Genomic DNA, 23,325 nt, shown 5'->3' on the forward strand with positions numbered 1-23,325 from the left:
GGGTAATGTCTGACTTGCCTGTATTGTTTTGGGCCTGTTGGGCTTGGTATTGTGATCGTACCGTCAAATAGTCCAATCCAATCTTGTTTGAGCATTCTTTGAAAACATCGCATATGACATTGAGCCTGAGCCCAATTTTGGCCTCTACAATATCCACTTTACTTTATTTGTTTTAATTTTTACTTTTATTTTTATATTTTTTAAAATATATCCACTTTTATAGATGATGTCACCCTTATACCCCTTAAGTTAAAATAAATTATATAAAATGCCACTAAAACGCCACTAATTGGGAATAGCTTACATTAGAACCTTTGGTGACATTAGAATAGCTTACATTTTTAAAAAATGCCACTAAAATATATAATGTCCCTAAATATTAATAATAATGACACTTAGAAATGTCACTAATTGGGAATTTTGGTATAGTATGTGTTAAATTTAAGTAGAGAGTGAAGTTATATTGGACAACTCACTTATAAAGTAGGTATTTTTTAATGAAATATAATATGAGAAGATTCTAATTAAGGAATAATTACATAAGCACTATTTTTTGTAAAATAATTACATTTTTACATTCAAATAATGTTTTTTTACACTTTTACAGTTTTTAAAAATAACACGAAAACAACATAAAATTAACAAGAAAATTACATAAAAGTAACATGAAAATAACATCAAAATAACAACAAAAAATAACATACATATAACAAAAAATAACAATAAATTAACAAGATTACAACATAAAAAACCGTATTTTCTGTAAATAAAATCAAAAAAATCGTAAAAATATTTAAAATTCCGTGAAACCGTATTTTTGTAATTTTTTTGTTGTTTTTATATTTTTGTGAAATAATCCCTTTAATTAATTGATAAAAAAAAAAAAGGCATTTTTCATCATATCCCTTATTATTTGATATCCAAAAAAATTTAGAAAGTGTAATTGGCCTATAGTGATGGAATAGTGTGTTTTAGACTAGTACGTAACGTAACCCAATCCCCAACTACTGGTTTGGATGACTATAAAAGAAAAGTTGGCAATTGGATAAGAATGTTTAAGTGTCGCCACGTTTCAAAAGCCCCTCAAAGTTTCATTAATTATATATTATGCACCTTATTAATAAAACATTGCTTGGACATCCTAAGTAAATGCTAACAAGCGGGAAGTGGAGAGAGAGAGATGGTCTTGCCAATCCTCTGTAAGTAAATTATCGACTGTTTGATTTCTGTTTCGTTACAGTTCTTGAATATACATACAAAATGATTTTTCAGTTTTTGATTAATGATCACTTCGTTCAAATATTGTGAACCTTATTATCATTATATAGGCTCAAAAGCTCGGTGGATCAGTCCATCTTTGGCCGCTCTACTACCTTCATCAGTTTGTAGAGACCCTTTTCACGTGTTGACAAGTAACTCTCTGGGTCTTCCCAGAAAACGCTCCGATTCAGACTCAGTTTGTTCTTAACATTGTTTTATGTTTTATTTTTTAATTGTATAAAATTCTCTGTTTTGTAATATCTTCTTCTTCTTCTTTTTTTAAAAAAAAATTACCAGAGGATCGAGCAAACAAATTTAGTACAAGTATCTTCTGTCAAGTAAGTATTTATTATTACTGTTTTGATTGATATTCAAAAGACTTTCTTTACTCTTCAAGCAACATGTTCTTAATATGTCTGCAACACTCTTTTTTTTCCCTAAAAAATAAAACCAGGAACTCAATTATGAGGCTGGAGGTTTCAAGTAGTGCAAAGTTTATAGTGAAAAATGTACCAAAACCTAAGAATGAAGTGGAGGTGTTTGATGATATTAAACAGAGGTTTCTGAGTTTTAAGAAGCGTGTATATATGTAAGTACATAGGAAAGCTAACAAGTATGTTTGTTTTGAGAAATTTAGTTCTGACTTTACTTTATTGGGCACAAGTTATATATGTTGTACTTTGTATTAACAGGCAAAAATTGGAGCATTATCGTAGACTTGCTGAAGTACAAGTGCCTAAGGTATGTTATTCATAAACTTGAATTCTCGATCTTTCTCTTAATGCTCCAATTGGGTATTGTTACTCTTTTATTTTGTATGAACCTTCTTTCTAAGTTCATCTTAATCTTTCTTATAAATCAATGCCTGATTCTATGTACAAACTTACAAGTTCAAGAACAGTTCATGGTGATTGCTTGTGCAGACTCAAGGGTATGCCCTTCCAACATTCTTGGATTTCAACCTGGAGAAGCCTTCATGATTCGAAATGTGGCAAATCTTGTTCCTCCACTTGAGGTATCCGATCTTTTGTACTAGCTGCTTTAGTAACCTATACTTGAATTGTTGAACTATACATTTATGAAATTTCATGTTCATCCTTTTTTTTTTCTTTTTTGACAGAATGGACCATCAGAAACTAATGCCGCCCTTGAGTTTGCAGTAAACACTTTAGAAGTATGTCAATATACCTTATTAACTCTGGCTTGCAATCAGTACTATATTTTAAGCCTTTTTGTTTTTTGTTGATAAAATGTGAAGTTTTGTTGCTGAGTTTTAGGTTGAAAATATATTAGTCATTGGGCATAGTAGATGTGGAGGAATTGAAACCCTCATGAGTATGCAAGATGAGTTAAATTCAAGGTCTGTTTATATAAATAGAGAACCCCTAGCATTCTTCATTTTACATATTTCTTACTCGCTTTCTATATATACTTAAATAATATAACTATGGCTTAGATAGTAGTTCTTTTTCTCATACAGCTTTATCCACAAATGGATTACCAAAGCGAAATTTGCCAAGTTTAAAACGAAAAGTGTTGCTCAGAGCCATAGTTTTGATGAGCAATGCAGGCATTGTGAGAAGGTAATCAAATTAAGCTCTTTCTCGTACTATAGAAAGTTTCTTAAGTCTTATAATTTTGATTTTTGTTTTAGGAGTCTGTCAACCGTTCATTGTTGAATTTGCTTACTTACCCTTGGATAGAAGACCGGGTAAAGAATAACCTCCTTTCAATCCATGGAGGGTATTATAATTTCTTAAATTGTACGTTTGAGAAATGGATTCTTGATGTCAATATTGATTGCAACACTGATGGGGCTAAATATCTGTTCAAAGACCATGAAATTTGGTCATGAATTGAACCTATCCATTTAATAGGACAGTGCTTTCTGCCCCCCATTGTAATGTATTACTAATTATGTATATGCTATATCTTAATTAATGATAAATCATATCTTCATTCCAAATTAGTCTTTGTTATAAATACAATTTTATCTTACATAAATAGTTCTCTTCTGAAATCTATCAAATTGTGTTGACATTATTACAACTTATAAAAACATATTATTTATTTGAAGGAGTTTATAAGATTATAATAATTTGAATTTGTAGCTGGACTAATTTAATTATTTTGTTTGTACATGAATCATCATGCGTCTAATTTAATTATTTTGTTTGTGCATGAATCATCATGCGTCAGTTTCTCAATCCAACTTTGGTAGAAATTTTAGGCCATTAGGACGTTGTTTGGTATGGTGGCCGTTTATTGGCTTGGAAATGGGAATAAAAATGTAAAATGTAATTCATATTTTTTTTTTTAAAAAAAATAATTGTAATTCATGTATTAGAGGAAATACATTCTCATATATGTTTTTTAAGAAAGAAAATAATATTTGTTTTTGGTAAGACTCGGGAAATAATGATATCAACTGTATTAATTTTTCATCAAATTTTATCGCAAATCATCGCTAATCATTACAAAATTATCGTTTTGCATTGATTTGACTTTTTTTTTGTTATTATAAGCACGTTTTAAAGGACTATCGTTAAGCATCGCTAACATTATCTATTGTCTCAAAATCAATTTTTCATAGAACCATCATTAAGCAATAATAAAGCATTATTTTTGCCTCAAAAATTATATTTTATGGGATTATCCTTAATCATTTATTTATATACAGAGAGAGAAGGCTTGTGAGGGAAGATAGAAATAGAGTCAGATGAGACTATGGGAGGGACAATTTTGTGAAAATTCTAAGGTTCGCATTTCATTTTTAAGAAAAAATTGTATCATTAAATTATTGAAATGGAAGTGTTTACAAATGGTGGAGGATCTTTTCCATCCAAAATTACTTATTGTGTAGCCTAAAAAAATATTAAGCTAATTTATGTGCTGTTTGTAAATAGTTATCAATATGTACTCCTGAAAATTAGACAAATGAACAGAAATAAAAATATAAAAAGTAATGGAACTCTCAATTTGATTTGAGTAACCTAAAAATTAATGTGAAAATGTCTCGTTTAGTATACATGATTTGATTATTAATTAAGATTAGATTAAGTTGAGTTGGATTATTTTAATATTATACTATATTTGTTGTCGTATAGGACAAAATCAGTATAAATAATTTTTTAATATAAATATTTTAATAATTAAAATAATAATGTTATTCCAAATTTTGTCTACCTAATGTAGCATGTCCACATAAGTCAAGATTGAGGAACGTGGAATACAGCTTTATCAATAGCAGGACAAAGTTTCCTTACCATGGCAAAACCGTCAAGCAACAAGTGAAAGGAGTTAAGCAAATCGTCAAGAAGTTTGTACAACCATGTCTAGCCGGCCAAGGGGAGTTCATAGACCGGCCAGAGGAAAGTTATAGGTCGGCCAGGGTTTGAGCACAAGTTGGTTGGCCAATAAGGCTATCACACCAAGAAAGGCTTGTTCGACCAAGGAAGCCTGACTTTTACAAGGAAAGTTGTACAATAAAGTTATTAAGGTTGGCCAACACATACTAAGGCTAGCCAACACATACTAAGACTGGCCAACACGTACCAAAGCTCGCAGGCACATGGAAAAGCTGACAGGCACAGAAAGCTGGTAGACACATCCTAAGGCTGCAGGAGCAATACCTAGCCGACCATGGTACAGCATAGGCCGGCCAGCCTCCAACAAATGGTAGGTCGGGCAGCTTCTCTTCGCGGTACACTTTTGGTGTCTTTGCAGCTTTCAACTTGGACAGATACTCTCAGCTACGAGTTGGCTTCAACAACCCACAAAAATAGGGGTTCAACTTCAGATATTTATCTATTCTTTAGGAATAATTAATAGGTTATTTTCTTATATATTTAATACGCAACAAATAGGTGATATCTCCTCATTTTAAGGGATATCAACCTACTTTGGCTTAGATCTTCTGTAACCTCTCTCCTATATACTCTCATATATAAAGAGCACTAGGCTAAACCTAAAGGGCTAAGTTCTAATTCATGAGTTCTAAGTTCTAAGTCTGGAAACCCTAGAACACTTGCACTCTCTACTTCTCTCTCCCACACGCCACTTGCATCATACAAAACACTAAGTCACATCTTCTCATAAGTCCTCCATAAGAACTCTTCAGTTCTTGATGTGATGAGTTCTTGATGTGTCTAGCATCATTCTCACTATTGTAATTCAAAGAGAGCCATCCTAGAACCTACAACACTTGTGATCGGAGTGGTATTATCTATCATATCAATACAACTAAAAGGGAGAGTAGGCCATTTCCCACTAAACAAAGGAGTTGAACCTCTATAAATTTTTATTTCTCTTTTATCATTTATTGTTCTTATTGACACGTGGTGATTGTCTATCATAAATACAGCTCCGCTACTAATTGATCAAATTTTGAGTCAACAAATAGTAAATAATACTTATATTCACAAATAAAATAAATATTTATAAAATTTAAATAAAATAATATTAAAAAATATATATATATAATATTTTGAAAATTCATGTACATTATGAAAACAACAATAAATGGATTATAACATATTCTTTAATAAATTTATAATTTTTCAATTTTTTAAATAGAAAATAATGTTAAATAATATTCAATAAAACTAGATATTTGAAAATAAATAAACTATATGATTCTTTTTTTTTAAAAAAAAATAATAATATACGAAATTAAATAATATTTATGATATATATAATTATTATTTTTTAAAAATTAAAAAATCACACATTTCCAGATTTTGATCCGTTTGTGTCATCACCACTTTGATCCAATATGATACCACTTGAATCCAAGTTGACAACATCTTGGTTATCATTTTCATCATAGTTGAGAGTTTGAATTTCCTTCTAGTACTCCCCCTCAAATTCAGGCTCCCGAAAGTACATAAGTTTATAGAATTGCATTTATCACAACCAAGATCCAATTTTATTTAAAGCATTAAATTATACAAAAATATACATTAATATTGAGCATTGCTTGATTGTGAGTTATCTTGAATCACCACGAATTCTAGTATCAAAGCATGAGAGTGTGAGAGCTTATGGAGAGCATTCCTAAACCAAAATCTTACCACCTTACCACTCTCTAACTTAACACACCTAAACCTCTCATTATATGCCTAAATACCCTAAGGGGTGTGGGCATATATATGTGGCAATTACACTCATTATAGGATTTTAAAAATTATTTACTTAACTATGGTACTTTTAAATCTGACCAATTTATATGGTACTTTCTTATTTTTAGATATTTTTATAGTATTTGATATGTCATATATATGTAAATTAGGTTTTCAAAGCTCATATTTAATATTTTTATTTATTTTTAAGCAGTTTTATTTGTCACTAGTGCTGGAAAAGTCATCGAAATTTGTTGTCGGTATCGGAAAAGTTGCCAGAATTGCTGTCGGCGTTGGAAAAGTCATCAGAATTGGCATTGTTGCTTGAAAAATCACCAAGAAACCAGTTTCTTGATGAAGAAACCAATTTCTTGATGAAGGATCTTTGGTGATTGATTTTCATCGCATGAGAAACTAAGCAATTTGAAGCGCAGGAGAGAGAAAAAAATCTTGTGTGGCTGGAGAGAGTAGTTTGATTGTTGTATTCTTTTCGAGCACTTCTGTTTTACTGTAATGGGGTTGCTTCAAAACTGTATTTATAGGTTTTTTAATTATAAATTTTACTTAGATATAATCAAAATTGGTTTCTTGGTGATTTTTCCAATGACTTTTCGGTGACAATGCCAATTTTCGACAATTTTTTTGGCACCGCCAGCAACTCTGGAGACTTTTCTAACACCGGAAGCTACTCCGGTAATTTTTCTGACACCAGTGACAACTCTAGCGATCACTGTAGTTTCATTTGTCTTATTTTTTTAAAAAAGAAAAATATATGAATGGAATTTTAATATTTTTAATAGTAATATAAATGACATATCCTATATATGTTAAATTTTTTATTTTAAATACCATATTTTTTCCTATTAAATTTACTTATTATATTTATGTAAACTAGGTTTCTTATTACTATATTTATGTAAATGTCTCTATATATATTGGGCTCATAATACAAGAAGTGGTGGACTATAGTTTAATGGGTCAACATATAGTCATTAGGGTGCTACCATGTGCCTCAAATGCAGTTAATAAAACTGACCATCATGTTATGGTCCTAATTGCATAATCGACATTATATCATGCATATAGTTATTTGTTAGAAACTTGTTTAACTAGGATCTTATTTACTATTCAAGTATGTTAAGTTAAGACTAATCTAACAACCTAACATGGATTTTCCAAAATAACAAAATAAACACATAAGGGATTAAAAAACCGTACATTGATTGCAACGGAAATTATTGACTCATTTTGTTCAGTTCTCTAACCCTTGATTCTTTTTGTTACAGAGTATGATCAAGAACTGAACTTAGATTCTCCTTCGGGATATGAAAAACTACACAATCTTCCACACTATCTTGAATATTGCTTTGATATGAGTGGGCAATTACTCAATAATAAGGAGCACAAAATTCCAAGAAGAATTCTAAGAGAATTTTGAAAATATATAATATAAAATAGGGCATTTTACATAAATGTATACATTATTTTAATATAAAATAAGGCATTTTAATATAAGAGAATTTCGAAAATATATAATATAAGAGAATTTCTATAAAATAGAGCATTTTAATATAAGAGAATTTCAAAAAATATATAATATAAACTAGGGCATTTTACATAAATGTATATAAAATAGGGCATACATCTGAATTTTATTAGTTTTTTGATGCTTTTAAAACTATAAATAAATACACTTCTATAATTTAAATACATTAATGTTTATAGTTCTGATATTATATTTCTATAGAAAATCAATTAAATTATATTTATTCTAAATAAAATGAATAATAAATATTTTTTTCCTATTGAAAAATTATTTTGTTTATAAATATTAGAATAGTTTAATATTTATTTATTTAATTTTATAAATTTGTTTATTTTGTGTTTTTTTAAATATTTTTAATTATTAAAAACTTCAAAATCATTGTTAAAATAAACTTGAAGTATTATTATTATGATGTCACGCAAGAATAACAATAATATATAATACACATGTTATTATTTTTTAAAATTATATATAAACACACTTTTAAAATTTATATACGTTAATATTTATAATTTTAATATTATATTTCAACATAAAATTAATTAAAATATAATTATTCAAAATAAAATGAATAATAAACATATAATAATAAAAGAATTTCTATAAAACAGGGCATTTTAATATAAGAGAATTTCGAAAAATATATAATATAAAATATGGCATTTTACATAAATGTATATAAAATAGGGCATACATCTGAATTTTATTAGTTTTTTTATGCTTTCAAAACTATAAATAAACGCACTTCTATAATTTAAATACATTAATGTTTATAGTTTTGATATTATATTTCTATAGAAAATTAATTAAATTATATTTATTCTAAATAAAATGAATAATAAATATTTTTTTCTTATTAAAAAATTAGTTTGTTTATAAATGCTAGAACTGTTTAAAATTTATTTATTTAATTTTACAAATTTATTTATTTTGTGTTTTTATAAACATTTTAATTATTAAAAACTTCAAAATCATTGTTAAAATAAACATGAAGCATTATTATTTTGATGTCACGCACGAATCACAATAATATATAATACACATTTTATTATTTTTAAAAATTATATATAAATACAGTTTTAAAATTTATATATTTTATAATTTAAATATTATATTTCAACATAAAATTAATTAAAATATAATTATTCAAAATAAAATGAATAAGAAACATTTATTTCATAATAATTTTTTTTTATTTATAAACATTAAAACTGTTTAATATGTACTTTTAAAAATTTCACAAAATTGTTTATTTTATATTTTTATAAAAAAAAATTATTATTAAGAATTTTTAAATCATTGTCACAATAAACATAAAGCATTATTATTATCATGTAAAACATGAATCACAATAATATATAATACACATTTTATTGTTTTTTATAACTTTAAATAAACATACTTTCAAAATTTATATACATTAATATGTATTATTTTGATATTATATTTCAATAAAAAATAATTAAATTACAATTAATCAAAATAAAATGAATAATAAATATATATTTTTTAATAATTAATTATGTACTTTTTGTTTCTTAAAAATAAAACTGTTTAATATTTATATATTTAAATTCCACTTCTATTTCTATTGTTTATTTTATATTTTTATAAATATTTTATATTATTAAATATTTCTAAACTACTGTTATAATAAATATAAAACATTATTGATATCATTTCAAACATAAATCATAATAATATATAATAAACAATAACAACATTATTATTCAACTAAAAAATTAATAATAAATATTTTAAATAAATTATTGTGTTACAAAAATTTAATTATGGTAATTTGACTCATTAATAAATCTAATATAATTAAATTAACAATTTGTATGATTTTATGTAAATATGTTTTCAAATATATACATTTTTTAAATTAACTTTTTTCATACATTTTTTGTAATAAAATTGATTTTATTGTACACTAATAGAAAAAGCCCTTTGGAAATAGTTAACAAGAATTTTTCCCAATTATTTAATGCTATTTCCATAATATACAATTGCATAAGTAGTGTTAATTGATTAGCTAATGGGGACGGTTGGTAGTCGAGCTTGGGGTTTGTTTCCTCATGGTAAGAGGTTCAATTATTAACCATAAGATATACTTCTTTCACTTCCATTCCCCTCATTTATTTTTTGGGAAGTATCATGATCATTTAATAAAAAATTTACATTTTCCAAACAAAATAAAATGTTTATAGTTTTCAGATTTCTGTGTTATCTTTCTCCTGCTCTCTTTTTATACTATATGAACAACCGATTATATTTCTGTCTTACTCAGGCCCCACAATTTCGAAGGCCCCGAAAAAATTAAAATTAATATTATATATATAAAAAAATAAAAATATAATATATGTATATATAAATTTTGGTTCAATAATTACATAAAATGGCTTATAGCACAGTTGGTAATAGAGGGGTTTTGTTGAGGTGTGGGTGCCGAGTTCGATTCCTACCTCCTGTTTATTTATTTATTTGATAAGAATATAATATTTTAAGATATATTCAATGCTAACAAGAATATTATGTTGGGGTTTTGTTGGGGTTTTTTTTCTTAAAAAAATATTATTTAAAAAAAAAATATTATGTTATAAATATTTTTAGTAAGGAGCAAAGATTATGTTTAGTGAACAATTTTTAAAAAATTACTCTTAATGCAATCAAACGGATAAAATAATTTATTGTAATTCTAATAAATAAATCAAATATTTAAAAAATAACTAACAAGAATATTATAACTTAAATAAAAAATATATTTATTAATTATTATTTATTTTTTAAAATTTATAAAAACTTATTACATATATTAAAAAAAATTAACATAATTTTTGACATACTATTGATTTTTTTTAATCAAATATTTTAAAAAATAACTAACAAGAATATTATAACTTAAATAAAAAATATATTTATTAATTATTATTTATTTTTTAAAATTTATAAAAACTTATTACATATATTAAAAAAAATTAACATAATTTTTGACATACTATTGATTTTTTTTTTTTACAAAAGTCCTAAAATATATAACACTTCAATAAAGATGCTATTAATTATAATTAAATATTACGTTAAGTTACCTTATATGGTGAGAAAAATTATTTGTTATATGAAGATAAAAAGTTAAATTATATTGTGTCAAAATTTCAATAATAATCTCAAAGTAAAAATAAATAAAATTATATAATATTTATTTTATTTTTTTGTAAAAAAAGCCCTGTTTCAAATTTCGCCCTAGGCCTCTCAACACCTTGAGACGGGCCTGCCCGTTTGGTACAGCTTTTGGAAAAGTTAAAAGCTGCTTTTTGAAAAAGCTTAGATAAAAATGTGTTTGGTAAACAGTCAAAAAAACAGCTTTTTGAAGAATTTTTAGAAAAGTTACAGCTAAAAGCTGAAGCTCCTCCAACCCAACTTTTAGAAAAAGTTGTTTTGATTAAAAGACTATAATAATTTTTTTTTGTACTAAAACCATATTTACTTATTTATTATATATTAAAAAATTAAAATAAACTAATCTAATTATAATAAAATAAATAATTATTACATCTCTTATTTTTTTTTAAAAAAATAATTTATATTTTATTTTAATATTAACAAACAATATCAAGCTAGAATTTTTCTTATATACCTGAGTTTCTAATTTTTTTTTTACATTTTGATAAAACATAATTAAAAAAATACTATAAATTATTTTTATCAAATGCATATAAATTTATATTTGAAAAAAAATGAAAATATATAAAAAATAAAATAAAATATGATATAAAATAAGTTTTTACATATTTGTGATTATAATAAACTAGATTATAACATTATCATTATCATTATATTAGATCTTAACAACTCATAGTACTTTGAAATTTATAATTTACCAAACACTCAGCTCAGCTTTTTTCTACAGTTTTGCTACAGCTGCTTTTTCCACAACACAGCTGTGTCAAACTGGCCCTGATTATCTAAGCAACATGATTTTAGATTTTTGGTCACTGTATGTATCATAGGTATTATATAAAATTATCTTATGCTCTTAGATTTGAATTTTGAATGGTGAATGCCCTAATTTGCTCAAAACTTTCATTTTGCAAGTGCCTTTTTAGTTAAGCAAAATTAAGTCAATCAAGACCTAATAATGCGGGCATTGATGCAGAAATAGAGTGCGAGTATTTCGAGATTTCAGTTAGACCCCCTGTCACTATAGTTTGATGATGTTGGATCCAGTTGGACAGAGATGGGAGATAATGATGGTTGTGGCAATGATGATATTGATGATAACGCAACCAATATGTAGTAGTATATATTTTATTTTAGTTGAAAAAATTATACTTATGTTGATATTTGTTGAACTGTTTTTTTTATTATTAATTATTATAATAAAAAAAATAATAACGATAATAAAGAGAATAACTTGTTCAACAACATTAAAAAAAGGAAAAAAATATTTATTAATTAATAATATTTTCCCACTTTTCTACTCCACTAACTTTTAACTGCCCACTACTCACCTCTCCACTCTCTGATCAAGATATCGTAAAAATGAGTTTATGAAAAAAAAAAAAAAAGAAAAGTTCAGCTGAAAAATGCATCTTTCCTAACATAGAAAATAGCAATAAAAACTGAATAAACAAGGTAAGAAAATTGGTTATGAATGCAAATAAATCTTACCATAAAGTTAAAAATATTATGGCATCTAACTTGCCAAAAAAGGACTTTACAAATATTTTCTTATAAATTGAGTTTCAACCATTACTATAGCTTTCAAGACGAATTCCATCTGTTAAATATCAAATTGAGTGTTGTGTACACAGATAGTGTCACTCTTTAGCACCTGAATGCTTAAATCTTGGAACTTACAGTCAGATTTTATTACGACTCGAATTCTCAGTGTGACTGCTACTATAAAAGTAGGGGACACCATTCCCTTGAATCAAGTTACTCATTTCAACTACTCTATAAATCCTGACTGGTCGTAGTTGAAACTAGTCTATACGAGCTTGAATGGAAAAAATTCATTGATATATACTTTAACACACATGCCAACATGCCCGCAAAATGGGACAAGCACCGTATAATGCAATGTTCACATTTCAGAATGTCAAAAGCATTCAAATATGCTCGCTGGACGTTCTCCGATCAATTCAACATAAAACACAACCAGCCGAATAATATATTTAAACAATGGACTTTATAATTTCGGAATTTTGCAAATCAAAATTCTAAAGATTATACCAAAAAATTTATACTCTTTAACTCGAGCAAAACTCAACTTAAAGAGTAGGGACAAACTGTAGAGGCCAAAATTGGGCTCAGGCTCAATGTCATATGCGATGTTTTCAAAGAATGCTCAAACAAGATTGGATTGGACTATTTAACTAGTTATGACGGTACAATCACAATACCAAGCCCAATAGACCCAAAATAATACAGGCAAGTAAGGCATTACCCATTAGCCAACATTGTGCTCACAATGATCTGACCCGTATACGAGACTGAGTCTTATCACTCATCTAACAATTTCTAAAGTGATCAGTCAAACTAACCACAAAAATAACGATCTCCTAATTAAGTGGGAGTGGAGCTCTTCACAAGGGAGGCGAGCAGTCATGAGTAACGTCTTTCTATGGATGCCTATAAGAGCTACTCTAAGTCACAAAGAGAGGATGATCAATGTCAGTTATCTCAATACTTCTTATCGTTCACTCTCTCATTCTCTCTAAAACTACATACTTATTTCTGTAGTCAAGATAGGTGGCAACTTAGTTCGATCATTTATTCTCATCTTTTTTATTACATTGTTAACAATATTGCTGACTTAACCGTCAGAGTCCCTTCGTCGACACCATCCTTGTGTCTTAAGGTTTCCTAGTTACTCTCTCCTTTGTTCCACAGGTTGTTCGTGCCCGTGTACGATCATCTTCGATTGATTGTGGATTTTAGTATCTACAGATATACAATGTAATTTCCTCAATAATCAATGTATTATTCATATATTTATATAAAGAAAACCATAAAAAATGTACGAGTATATTTATATAAAAAGGATAGTGTATAAGTATTTGGGTGATTTTACAATGCACCTCCTTAAAAGGGATGTACTGATACACCCTCTACTTGTTCCGGCATCCAGAAGAATTTTTTAGTTTATTTTTTTTCATATTCATGTACGTCATAGCTATTTAAGATATCCTACAAAATTTTAAGAAATTCAAAATATTTTACAATATAAAAAACAATGTTTAAATAGTCTATTTTACACCCGTATAAAATAAAATAGTCACGCATGCAACACACTGTTTGAACGCAGTTTTTGACGTATTAAACCTTTTTGAATTTCATAAAATTTTACAGGATGTCTTAAATAACTATAATTTACATGACCATTAGAAAAAATTTGACTAAAAGATTATTTCGGATACTAAAATGGATAGAGATGTAACGGTGCATCCCTTTTAAGGGGGTGCATTATAGAACTTTTCTTAGTATTTTTAGCCAATGTATTATATTATTTTATAATAAAAGGTGACAATATATATTTATACAAACAATGTATATTAGGGTATGGATATTGTAACATGGACAATGAGTTATAATTATATAACATATCTTTTTTGCTGACACCTGCCTCTGCGCTTGGGAAGTCATGGGGCTGCAGGATGCCGGCTGGCTGGCCATACAATGCTTGCAGGCTAAGGTCAGGCTTGCCAGGCTCCTGCCAAGATTTGGTAGGTCATGCTCCTATCAGGATCTAGCAGGTCATGTGCCTGCCAGCTTTGGCAAGAGGAGGCCAGCCTTTGGAGGTGGAGGCCAGCCTTGTGATTACTTGTTGCTGACTTGCCCTCCTGGGCTGTCTGGGCATGCTTTACTTTGGGAGTTTTGTTAAGAGAGTGAAGCATGCGCACTTCTCCTCCTTATCCCTTAGACTTCGTGGCGTAAAAAATCATTAAATTTCCCTCTTTTTCCATTAAGTTTGTCAAAGCCATTGTTGTTACGCTTGCCTCAACCATTCTCATTGTTGGAGAATTGACAGAGATTGTCTGCGCTAGTTAGCATGTCGGACAGTGTTTGGGGCGCTGTGAGTGTTGGATTTTGTGTCCCAAATAAAACCCATTTCAATATAATCAAATTTATTAGTTAATAAAGATCAGAAATAACGTTTTATGTTGCATGGTTCACATGATTTATTCCATGATTATAAATTCTATTAAGTCCAGAACATATGTATTTGTTAATGATTATAGTGTTGTCAGCACAGTGGAATATAATCTTGAATATATGTTCGAAAGTTTAACTCCCTGATTTGTCAGTTCATTGGAATTAGGCTGGCATGATAATCAGCGATATGTATTCTTACACCTTGGATAAGTGTTATATTCTTTCCAGGGCATTCGAAAAGTTTACCAGTATCAGATGTATGGAGTATACATTGGAAGGGACCGATATTGAACTTTGATTGGATATGTTAAATTTACCGTAATATCTACTCAATTCAATATCACCTAGTTGATCCTAGATCAAATGATCTTAATCCTGATATGATTAGGTTCGATCTCAAGAGTATTATACATGTTCTTTGATTTGTTAGTTAAGCCTACTTTTGGGTCAGGGTGATACGTACAGTATAATTGAGTGAGAGCGCTAAACATAGATATGGAATCTATAACTTCTATAGGTATTTAGAAGTGAAACAATGATTTCCTTCGAGCTTGGCTAAACAGAGATAAATGGTTGAGTACTCATTTCACTTCGCTGAAATATCATTTATACGGAGCTAAGTGTTTTAAGGATAAAATACATTGAAGGGTGTAACGGTAATTTAATCCCTATACAATGTAGATCCTCTATTAGAGGATCATTGATCAAATTAGGATTATAACAATGGATAATTTATAGTGTATCTATATCGTGGAACATATAGAGCATTCTATGTGACTAAGAGTGCAATTCCAAGTTCTATGCGTGGATGCAACAAGGAATTAATAAGTCAGTGGATTTACTTGGTAAATTCTGGGACTGCTTATTGGAAGCTCGGTTATATAGGCCCATGGTCCCCATACTAGTTGAGACCATATTGCTTGTAAGACTCAATTAATTGATTTTAATTAATCAATTGTAATTCTAAAATTAGACTATGTCTAGTTTATGAATTTTCACTAAGCAAGGGCAAAATTGTAAGAAAAGAGATTCTAGGTTTTATTTATTAATTAAGAGAATTTGTATGTATAATTAATAAATATATTAAATGACAATATTATTTAATAATTATTTTTTAGTTATTAAATAATTGGAATTGGCATTTAAGTGGTTAAATTGGAAAATTGGTGTTTTTGAGAAAATGGGATGGAAAAATGACAAAATGGCAAAATTGCAAAGTGGGGCCAAATCCACATCCTATGGCCGGCCACACTAAGCAATTACAATTTATTTTTCTATTATGTTAATGCCAAATAATTATAACCTAAACCTAGGTGGTTACCTATAAATAGGTAGTGATGGCTTCAGGAAAAAGATGATGCATCTCATTCCTTCAGAGAAAATTATAAGCCGCCACTTCCCTACTCTTTTCTTCTTAAAATTTTCGAACTTTGAGTGAATGAGTGTGTGCCCACACACATCAAGTGGTATCTCAATCATAGTGTGGAAGATTGTGAAGAATCCAATCAACAAGAAGGAGAATCATCATCAAAGAAGGAGAGAAAGAGATCCAGGTTCAGATCTTGGTGATGCTCTACTATAGAAAGGAATCAAGGGCTAGAGATCTGAACAGAAGGAGTCATTATATTCCGCTGCACACAATGTAAGGTTTCCTAAACTTTATATGTGTTTATTTCATTATTTTAGAATTCATATTAGGATGTTAATGAAACATACTTGTTAGTAAATCTAGATTCTGGTAAAATATTTCCAACAACTGGCCTCAGAGCCATGGTAATGGTTTACTTTCATGAAATATGAATTAAAACGATTATATGTGTTGTTTTGGATGGTTTCGTGTTGGTTTATGTGCTTATGTGATGAATGTATGTGTTGTACGAATTTTTTCCATGAAAAATATTTTTTCTGTTTTTGAAAATATTTTATTTGGATTCCTTGTGAAAAATTAAGCAATTTTGTTTTTTACGGAACTCAATTCCGATAAAATTGAAAAAGTTATGAATTTTGTAAAAATCGAGATTTAATGGTGTCGAGTGGGTGCATTCGGTGCACCAGGCGCTCGTACAAGGGAGTATACGCGCGTGGATTGCTTCTGTTTGAAGCCCCGTTGTCCCCCCAGCTCGCCCAGCTCACCCTGCAAGACGCGGAGAGACACCCTACTGGCGCCGTGTTTTCTCGCCCATGCCTCTATTTTCCGCGCGCGTCCGAGCCATTTGCAGCCTCCTGGGCAGCCACCTTCCCAACCCGATTTTTATGGGATTTTTTCCCAAAATTCGATTTTTCCAATTTTCAAACCCTAAATTTAAAATAAAATATTATTTTTAAATATATTTGAACATAAATATCATATTTTAAATTAATAATATTTATTTTTCAATAGATTATTATTAATTTTGATATTTTGAGGTTTAAATTTAAAAATTGATTATTTCATTTTTTAAATTATGGTCAGATTTAAAAATTTGTTAATTTCTTTAATATTTATATATTATTTAATTATAAGATTAAGTATTTTGATATTTAAAATATTTTAAATTAAAAGATAACTTTATCTTTTTTATTTGAAATATGATATTAAAATTATCTTACATGACAAATTAATTAATTAATAAATTTGAAATTAACCTAGATATTTTTATAGATATTTTAACCATAATATTTTCAAATTCAAAAGTTTGTTATTTTGTTAAATATTTGATTATTTATAAATTATAAGTTTAAAAATGATATTTTACTATTTTATATCATTTTACTTATTAGATATATATAAATTATATTTTTAATATTTAAATAACTTAGATATTTTTGTAGAAATTTGAATATTGCTTAATTTGAGATATTTTGACATATAATTAGGATAATTATTATTTACTTATTATTTTATTCTAAAAATAATAATTATCTAGCCACATCTATTTTAAAATTAGTTTATTTTATTATTTTAATTTTATTAAATTATAAGATTTGAAAATAATATTGAAGATATTTTTTTCAAATCATTGATCTTATTTGATATTTAATTTAATTTGATAAAAAATAATTCAAATAAACCTAGATATTTTAAATTAGTTTTCATTTTTGAATTTTAAATTTTGAGATTTTTAAGGGTTATTTTAACAACCATAATTTTTCAAAATTTAGTTAGTTAGTTTAAAATAATAATTTAATTATATTAATATCTTATTTCACATTTGTTACAGGGACAATGTTTGTTTAATTTTATATTGTTTATTTAAATTTTTTTTTAACAAACCTATTATTTATTTGATCTAAATTGATATGATTAACTTCTTGACAGATCCAATGATCTGATTTTAATCATAGTCCAATCGTCAATAGATCTTATAAATAATTAGTAACAGGTAAATTTTGTACTTCTTTCATCTGTGTAAACCTAGTAACATGATAGGGCCCATCCAAATCATTTGACCTGTGTGAGCCTATATGTTTGCTATTGTGCTTAGATGCATATAGGAAGCCCATTTAAGTTTTACTAAGTAAATGGACTACGTTGCTAAAATAAATTTTGACATAAGTAAATTTATTTAGGCCCAATTGGATTTGGGCTTATTCAATGAATAACAATTGTTTATTTAAAGGTTAAATTCCTCTCTTTTGGGCCTTGTGTGAGAGTTAGGGGGCCAATAGCAGTGGGTACGACATACTGAACCCAACTCTCCCTCACATGAATTACCCCAATTGTGAAGGCCCATTTGCCTTATTTAAATAATTGTATTAGGTTAATTATATTAGTCTAACCTAATTAAAATTGAATTAGCAACATAATTAACTTTTAAAATATATGAAATTTATTTTTCATTTTAATATTCTAAAGTTAATTTTAGAAAAACACTTACTTAATGATATATATTCTAGATAGTTATTTCTAGTACTAATTATATTTTCTAATATTTAATTATGAAAATATTTTAAGTTGTAAATTAATTAATTATTTTAATTAATTTTGGACCAACTTAATTATAGAATATTTTTCCTAGTATTAAATTAGAATTAATAATTAAGTTTCTTTTATACTTGATTATTTAATTCTTGTATTTAATACATCTAATCAAATTGAAAATTAAATATTTAAGTTGATTTCATTCTTGATACTTAAATATTATTATTTTCATGATATTTAATTAAATAGAAAATTATTTTAAGTTTGAAATCTTATTTCAGAATAACTTAAATTTGAATAATTTTCAAAATATATATTATTTTATTTTATTAATCATTTTTTTTTTATATTTCGAAATTGTATTTCTTAAATGCAGAAAAATTTCGAATTTTATTTGAAAAATAGATTAAAGTTGAAAATTATTTTTTAATTTTGGACCAACTTAAATCAATGATTTTTTCATTTAATGATTAATTAAAATAAATGAATTAAAATATATTATTATTAGAAAATGAATTAATTAGTCAATGAAAGTCTAGATAGATATTATCTGTTTTACTTGAAGTATTTTTCTTGTGTATTTAATTAAATAAAAAAAATAATATTTAAGTTGATTTTCAACATGATACTTAAATATTTGAAATTTTTCTTAATATTTAATTAAATAGGAAAATTATATTTTTTGTTGAACCAACATAAAATTAGAATAATTTTTCCAAGATTTATTTTTATTTTTTTTGAGAGAAATTTCGAAAATTGTATTCTTCTATACTTCAATTTTTCGAAATTCAATATATATTTATAGAAAATTAAATTTGAGTTGTAAATTAATTTAAATTAATTTTGATACAACTTAAATTGAATAATTTTCTAAATATTTATTGGAAATTATTACTAAAATGGAAATAATTCATTTTATTTTCATATCCGTCTAAGTATAATTTTATAAATGTTAAATTAAAATTTATATTTAGAATTTTATTCTAAATTGGCAATTTTAATTAAATAAATAGATTAAAATAAGTATCAAAGAAAATACAACTCTTTAAAATAATAAGCTTTTAGTTTTAAGGGTATTCGATCTCCATTGTTGGTCTTACAATAGTTAAATGTTTTCAATATAACCACGCTAGACTTAGTCCCCCTTATGGATGGTTATTCGTTGAAAGCATTTAACACCGTAAGATCTCATATGATAAGTATTTTGTAAGTTTTCGTCTCTATTAGACTCTCCCCTACGCTGACTACTTAGAGATAAATTTACAAAATATGAAACAATGGTGGAAGCTCATAAAATAAGATAACCTTGACTCTCGCCTACCGGGACAACGTTGGATTCTTATTTTGATCGAATAAAAGGTTTCTAGAATGGTTTCCATTTTAGATGAGCTGACAACTCTATTCAATGAATGATACTTTGTCTCTCGCCTACCGGGACACTATATCAGTTTATTGGAAACCTTGGAAATTATTTAAGATGTGCCTGTTTTGTATTTTCTAATGTCTTTGTTATTTGCAAAATGTTTGATAATTTCTGAATTGTGTGTGAATTTGTATTGAACCATGTTATTTTTTGTTATTAATTGTAGTTTAATTTCGAATCTTCATTGTGGGTCTAACTTGGCTTGTTGTTTTAATGGGACAAATCCCTAATGGATTGTCATCCATCAGACAAACATAATAGTGTTAGATCTCGATAGATAAATATTGTAAATGCAACATCTAGCTGTTCATTAATTGATGACACCTTAGACTAGTATTTATAATATTAAACAAGAAGATTATATAAATAAGAATAACTTTGACTCTCGTTAATCGAAGCATCGTTGGATTCTTATTTAAATTCAAAATTATCCTTATTCCTCTTAGCTTATTCATTTCGAATATGCTCAATAATATATCATTTGATAAATGGTTTATAAATCATATAATGTCATTCTATTTTCTCTTAAGAAATTGAATGGCGCAATTGATTATATTCCCGACATTCTATCCCGAAATGATATAAATCCTCAATCTTAGAAATCTTCTACTTGTATGGGCAAATCAGACTTAGAGTTAAATTAGTAGTGGTGGTTCAAGAAAGAAGAATTACTCATTATATTTGGTATAAATTTAAGTCTTTGATATTTTAGATTCCAAATAGAGATTTTATATTTCTATTTCCAGAATACAATACAATTGCACTTTCACAAGTGTTTAATAACCATTTTTCTATCAATGGATTCAAACTATATGTTAGTATGGAATATGAGTTTAGTATTCTGTGACCAGAATCCACTTGCACTATTCTATGAACTCTTTGATGTAACTAAACCTAAGTCATCAAAAGACACAACCACATATTTTATAAATCTATGGCATTTGTATCTTGTTCATAGTGGTTTTGACGATATCATTCTCTTCAAAGAGACAATATGCCTATATCCACTGAAAGTATAATCATCTCATTCGCAGATGGATGTACATTCAGAGGTGGATATGAGTTTTTTGTTATGTTCTTAAGACGATCACTCTAGATTTTACCTTATGCAAAGAAATTTGAAATCTTTGAAAAATTTCATGAATTTCTAGCAATGGTGAAAACCATTAAGGTAAGTGGTTAAAGATCTTGCAAACTGATAGGGGTGGAGAAATAGTTTGTACATATGTAATTCAAAGATCATTAAGTTGATTTTTTGAATTATATCCAAACTTACCTCCCCAGAAATTCTATTTGCATATTGATGATTAATTACTAGTTGTTGCCTAAGTCCTTCTAGGGATATACCATAGTGATAAGAAAACTTCAGAATGATGAAATGGTTGTGTAGTCAGTGTAAACCATTACTAGATTCATGGATGACCTAATCGTAATCTTAAGAAAAGCTAGAGCTGTTAACCAAGGTTTTCATGTTTGTTAGCTATTCCAAGTGATTAAGGGTGGACCATCCCATAGTCATTAGATAAGAAAGTGTTTGTTTAAACAAATACAACTTTTCTAAGAAAATGACAAAATCTGAAAACAAAGTAGAAAATAAAAGAGATATTTTTCTTGATTCCAAAAGTATTCTATCATCTTATTCTACATATGATGATCCCACTGCCTCTGTTGTCTTAACACAACCGAAGAGGTCAATACCATTTAGTTTTCTTAGACATAAATCACGGTACCTTGTCGTAGTGGGAGAGTTTCAAGGAACTCACTCTATTATGACTTGGAAGACACTAATGATTAAAATCCATTGTAAGTTTAAACAAGTAATGGATTGTCAGAAAAAGAAACTAAGAAGAAAAGCCAAGAGAACTATGGTCAAAACCATTCATATGGAACAACCAAAAGTTTTCTATTACAAGGACAAGAAAGGAAATTTTCGTTTGTAAGTGTATTCAATGGACTTAACAAAACTTCTTGTTTCTGGTATTAAAGGTTTGAGTTTATCTAAACCTATGGCTTGTGGTATACCTGGTAATTTACTTACTCTAGTGCAAGCAACTTACTTTAGTAAGATGCTGAAGCATTTTCTTTTCTAATGGACATCTATAGAAGCTTCTCGACTTCTAGACATAGATTTTATTTATCTAAGGAAAAGTCTCAACTATTCCAGAAAAGATAAAGCCATGAAAGAATTCCTTAAATCAACATTGAGAGGTCTTAGATATGCTTTAGTATGCCTTAGACCAGACAGTTGCAGTTGAGTGGGAGTAATGAGTAGGTATCAGATTAATCTAGGAGAGGAACATTGGAAGACAATCAAGTAAATCTTAAGATTAAGAAGAGGAACTATATGTTAGTTGATAAGGGTGTATTTAATACTCTTAGACTACACCAAATCAGATTTCTAGACTTACCTTAGTGCTAGAAGGTCTGCTAATGAGATGGTGATTACTCTTGGGGTGGACTGGTGATTTTGGAGAAGTGTAAAAACCTATCTGAAGTCTCTAAGTCTACCAGAGAGAGACTGAATGTTAAAGTTGTAGGAAAGGTACTTATTCAGTCTAAGGAAAGTTCTATACATTTTTGGCCCTGTTCCAACATTTATTAACTACTAGTGTTACTTCCTGACTAACACAAAAAGTAGTTGCAAAAAGTATAGAATCTAGTATCCCAAGAGAGTAGACATATAGAGAGTAATTTCATAATATCAAGGATTTTGTGATTAAGGAAATGTAATGGTGGAGGAAAGGTTGTGTTCAATACAACCTATCAGATCCTATTACGTAAAGTATACTACATACTACACTTGATTTGAATATCAAGGTGTTGAGATTATTTGAAATGCACTTTTTGTTTTATATTAGTGCAAGTGGGAGTTTGTTGGGTTTTGTGCCCTAAATAAAACCCATTTCAATATAATCAG

The 23,325-nt window shown here is 27.7% G+C and overlaps 1 protein-coding gene across 3 annotated transcripts; it reads left to right on the plus strand.

Annotated features, from left to right (window-relative positions):
- The first annotated feature begins 1,046 nt into the window (after positions 1 to 1,046).
- LOC115715579 (beta carbonic anhydrase 5, chloroplastic) lies at positions 1,047 to 5,248 on the plus strand. Of its 3 annotated transcripts, none has more exons than XM_030644225.2 (10): positions 1,047 to 1,199; positions 1,329 to 1,456; positions 1,558 to 1,598; positions 1,715 to 1,849; positions 1,953 to 2,001; positions 2,162 to 2,275; positions 2,381 to 2,434; positions 2,538 to 2,620; positions 2,741 to 2,843; positions 4,456 to 5,248. In XM_030644225.2, the coding sequence occupies exons 1-10, from the start codon at positions 1,181 to 1,183 to the stop codon at positions 4,477 to 4,479; spliced, it is 750 nt and encodes a 249-aa protein (XP_030500085.2). In that variant the 5' UTR covers positions 1,047 to 1,180; the 3' UTR covers positions 4,480 to 5,248. The 3 variants fall into 3 exon arrangements, with proteins under 3 accessions (XP_030500085.2, XP_030500078.2, XP_030500093.2); XM_030644218.2 differs by lacking the exon at positions 4,456 to 5,248 and adding an exon at positions 2,915 to 3,226; XM_030644233.2 differs by lacking the exon at positions 4,456 to 5,248 and adding an exon at positions 2,915 to 3,226 and having other exon boundaries at positions 1,146 to 1,199; positions 1,329 to 1,412.
- Positions 5,249 to 23,325: the final 18,077 nt, after the last annotated feature.

Source organism: Cannabis sativa, chromosome X (assembly GCF_029168945.1).
Source record: "Cannabis sativa cultivar Pink pepper isolate KNU-18-1 chromosome X, ASM2916894v1, whole genome shotgun sequence".
Classification (NCBI taxonomy): Eukaryota; Viridiplantae; Streptophyta; class Magnoliopsida; order Rosales; family Cannabaceae; genus Cannabis; species Cannabis sativa.

What these genes read in the sequence shown, in the direction of transcription:
- LOC115715579 (XM_030644218.2), top strand. An exon ending in ATCTTGTTCCTCCACTTGAG is followed by an intron (nt 2,276 to 2,380) that starts GTATCCGATCTT and finishes CTTTTTTGACAG; the next exon opens with AATGGACCATCAGAAACTAA. An exon ending in AATGCAGGCATTGTGAGAAG is followed by an intron (nt 2,844 to 2,914) that starts GTAATCAAATTA and finishes TTTTTGTTTTAG; the next exon opens with GAGTCTGTCAACCGTTCATT.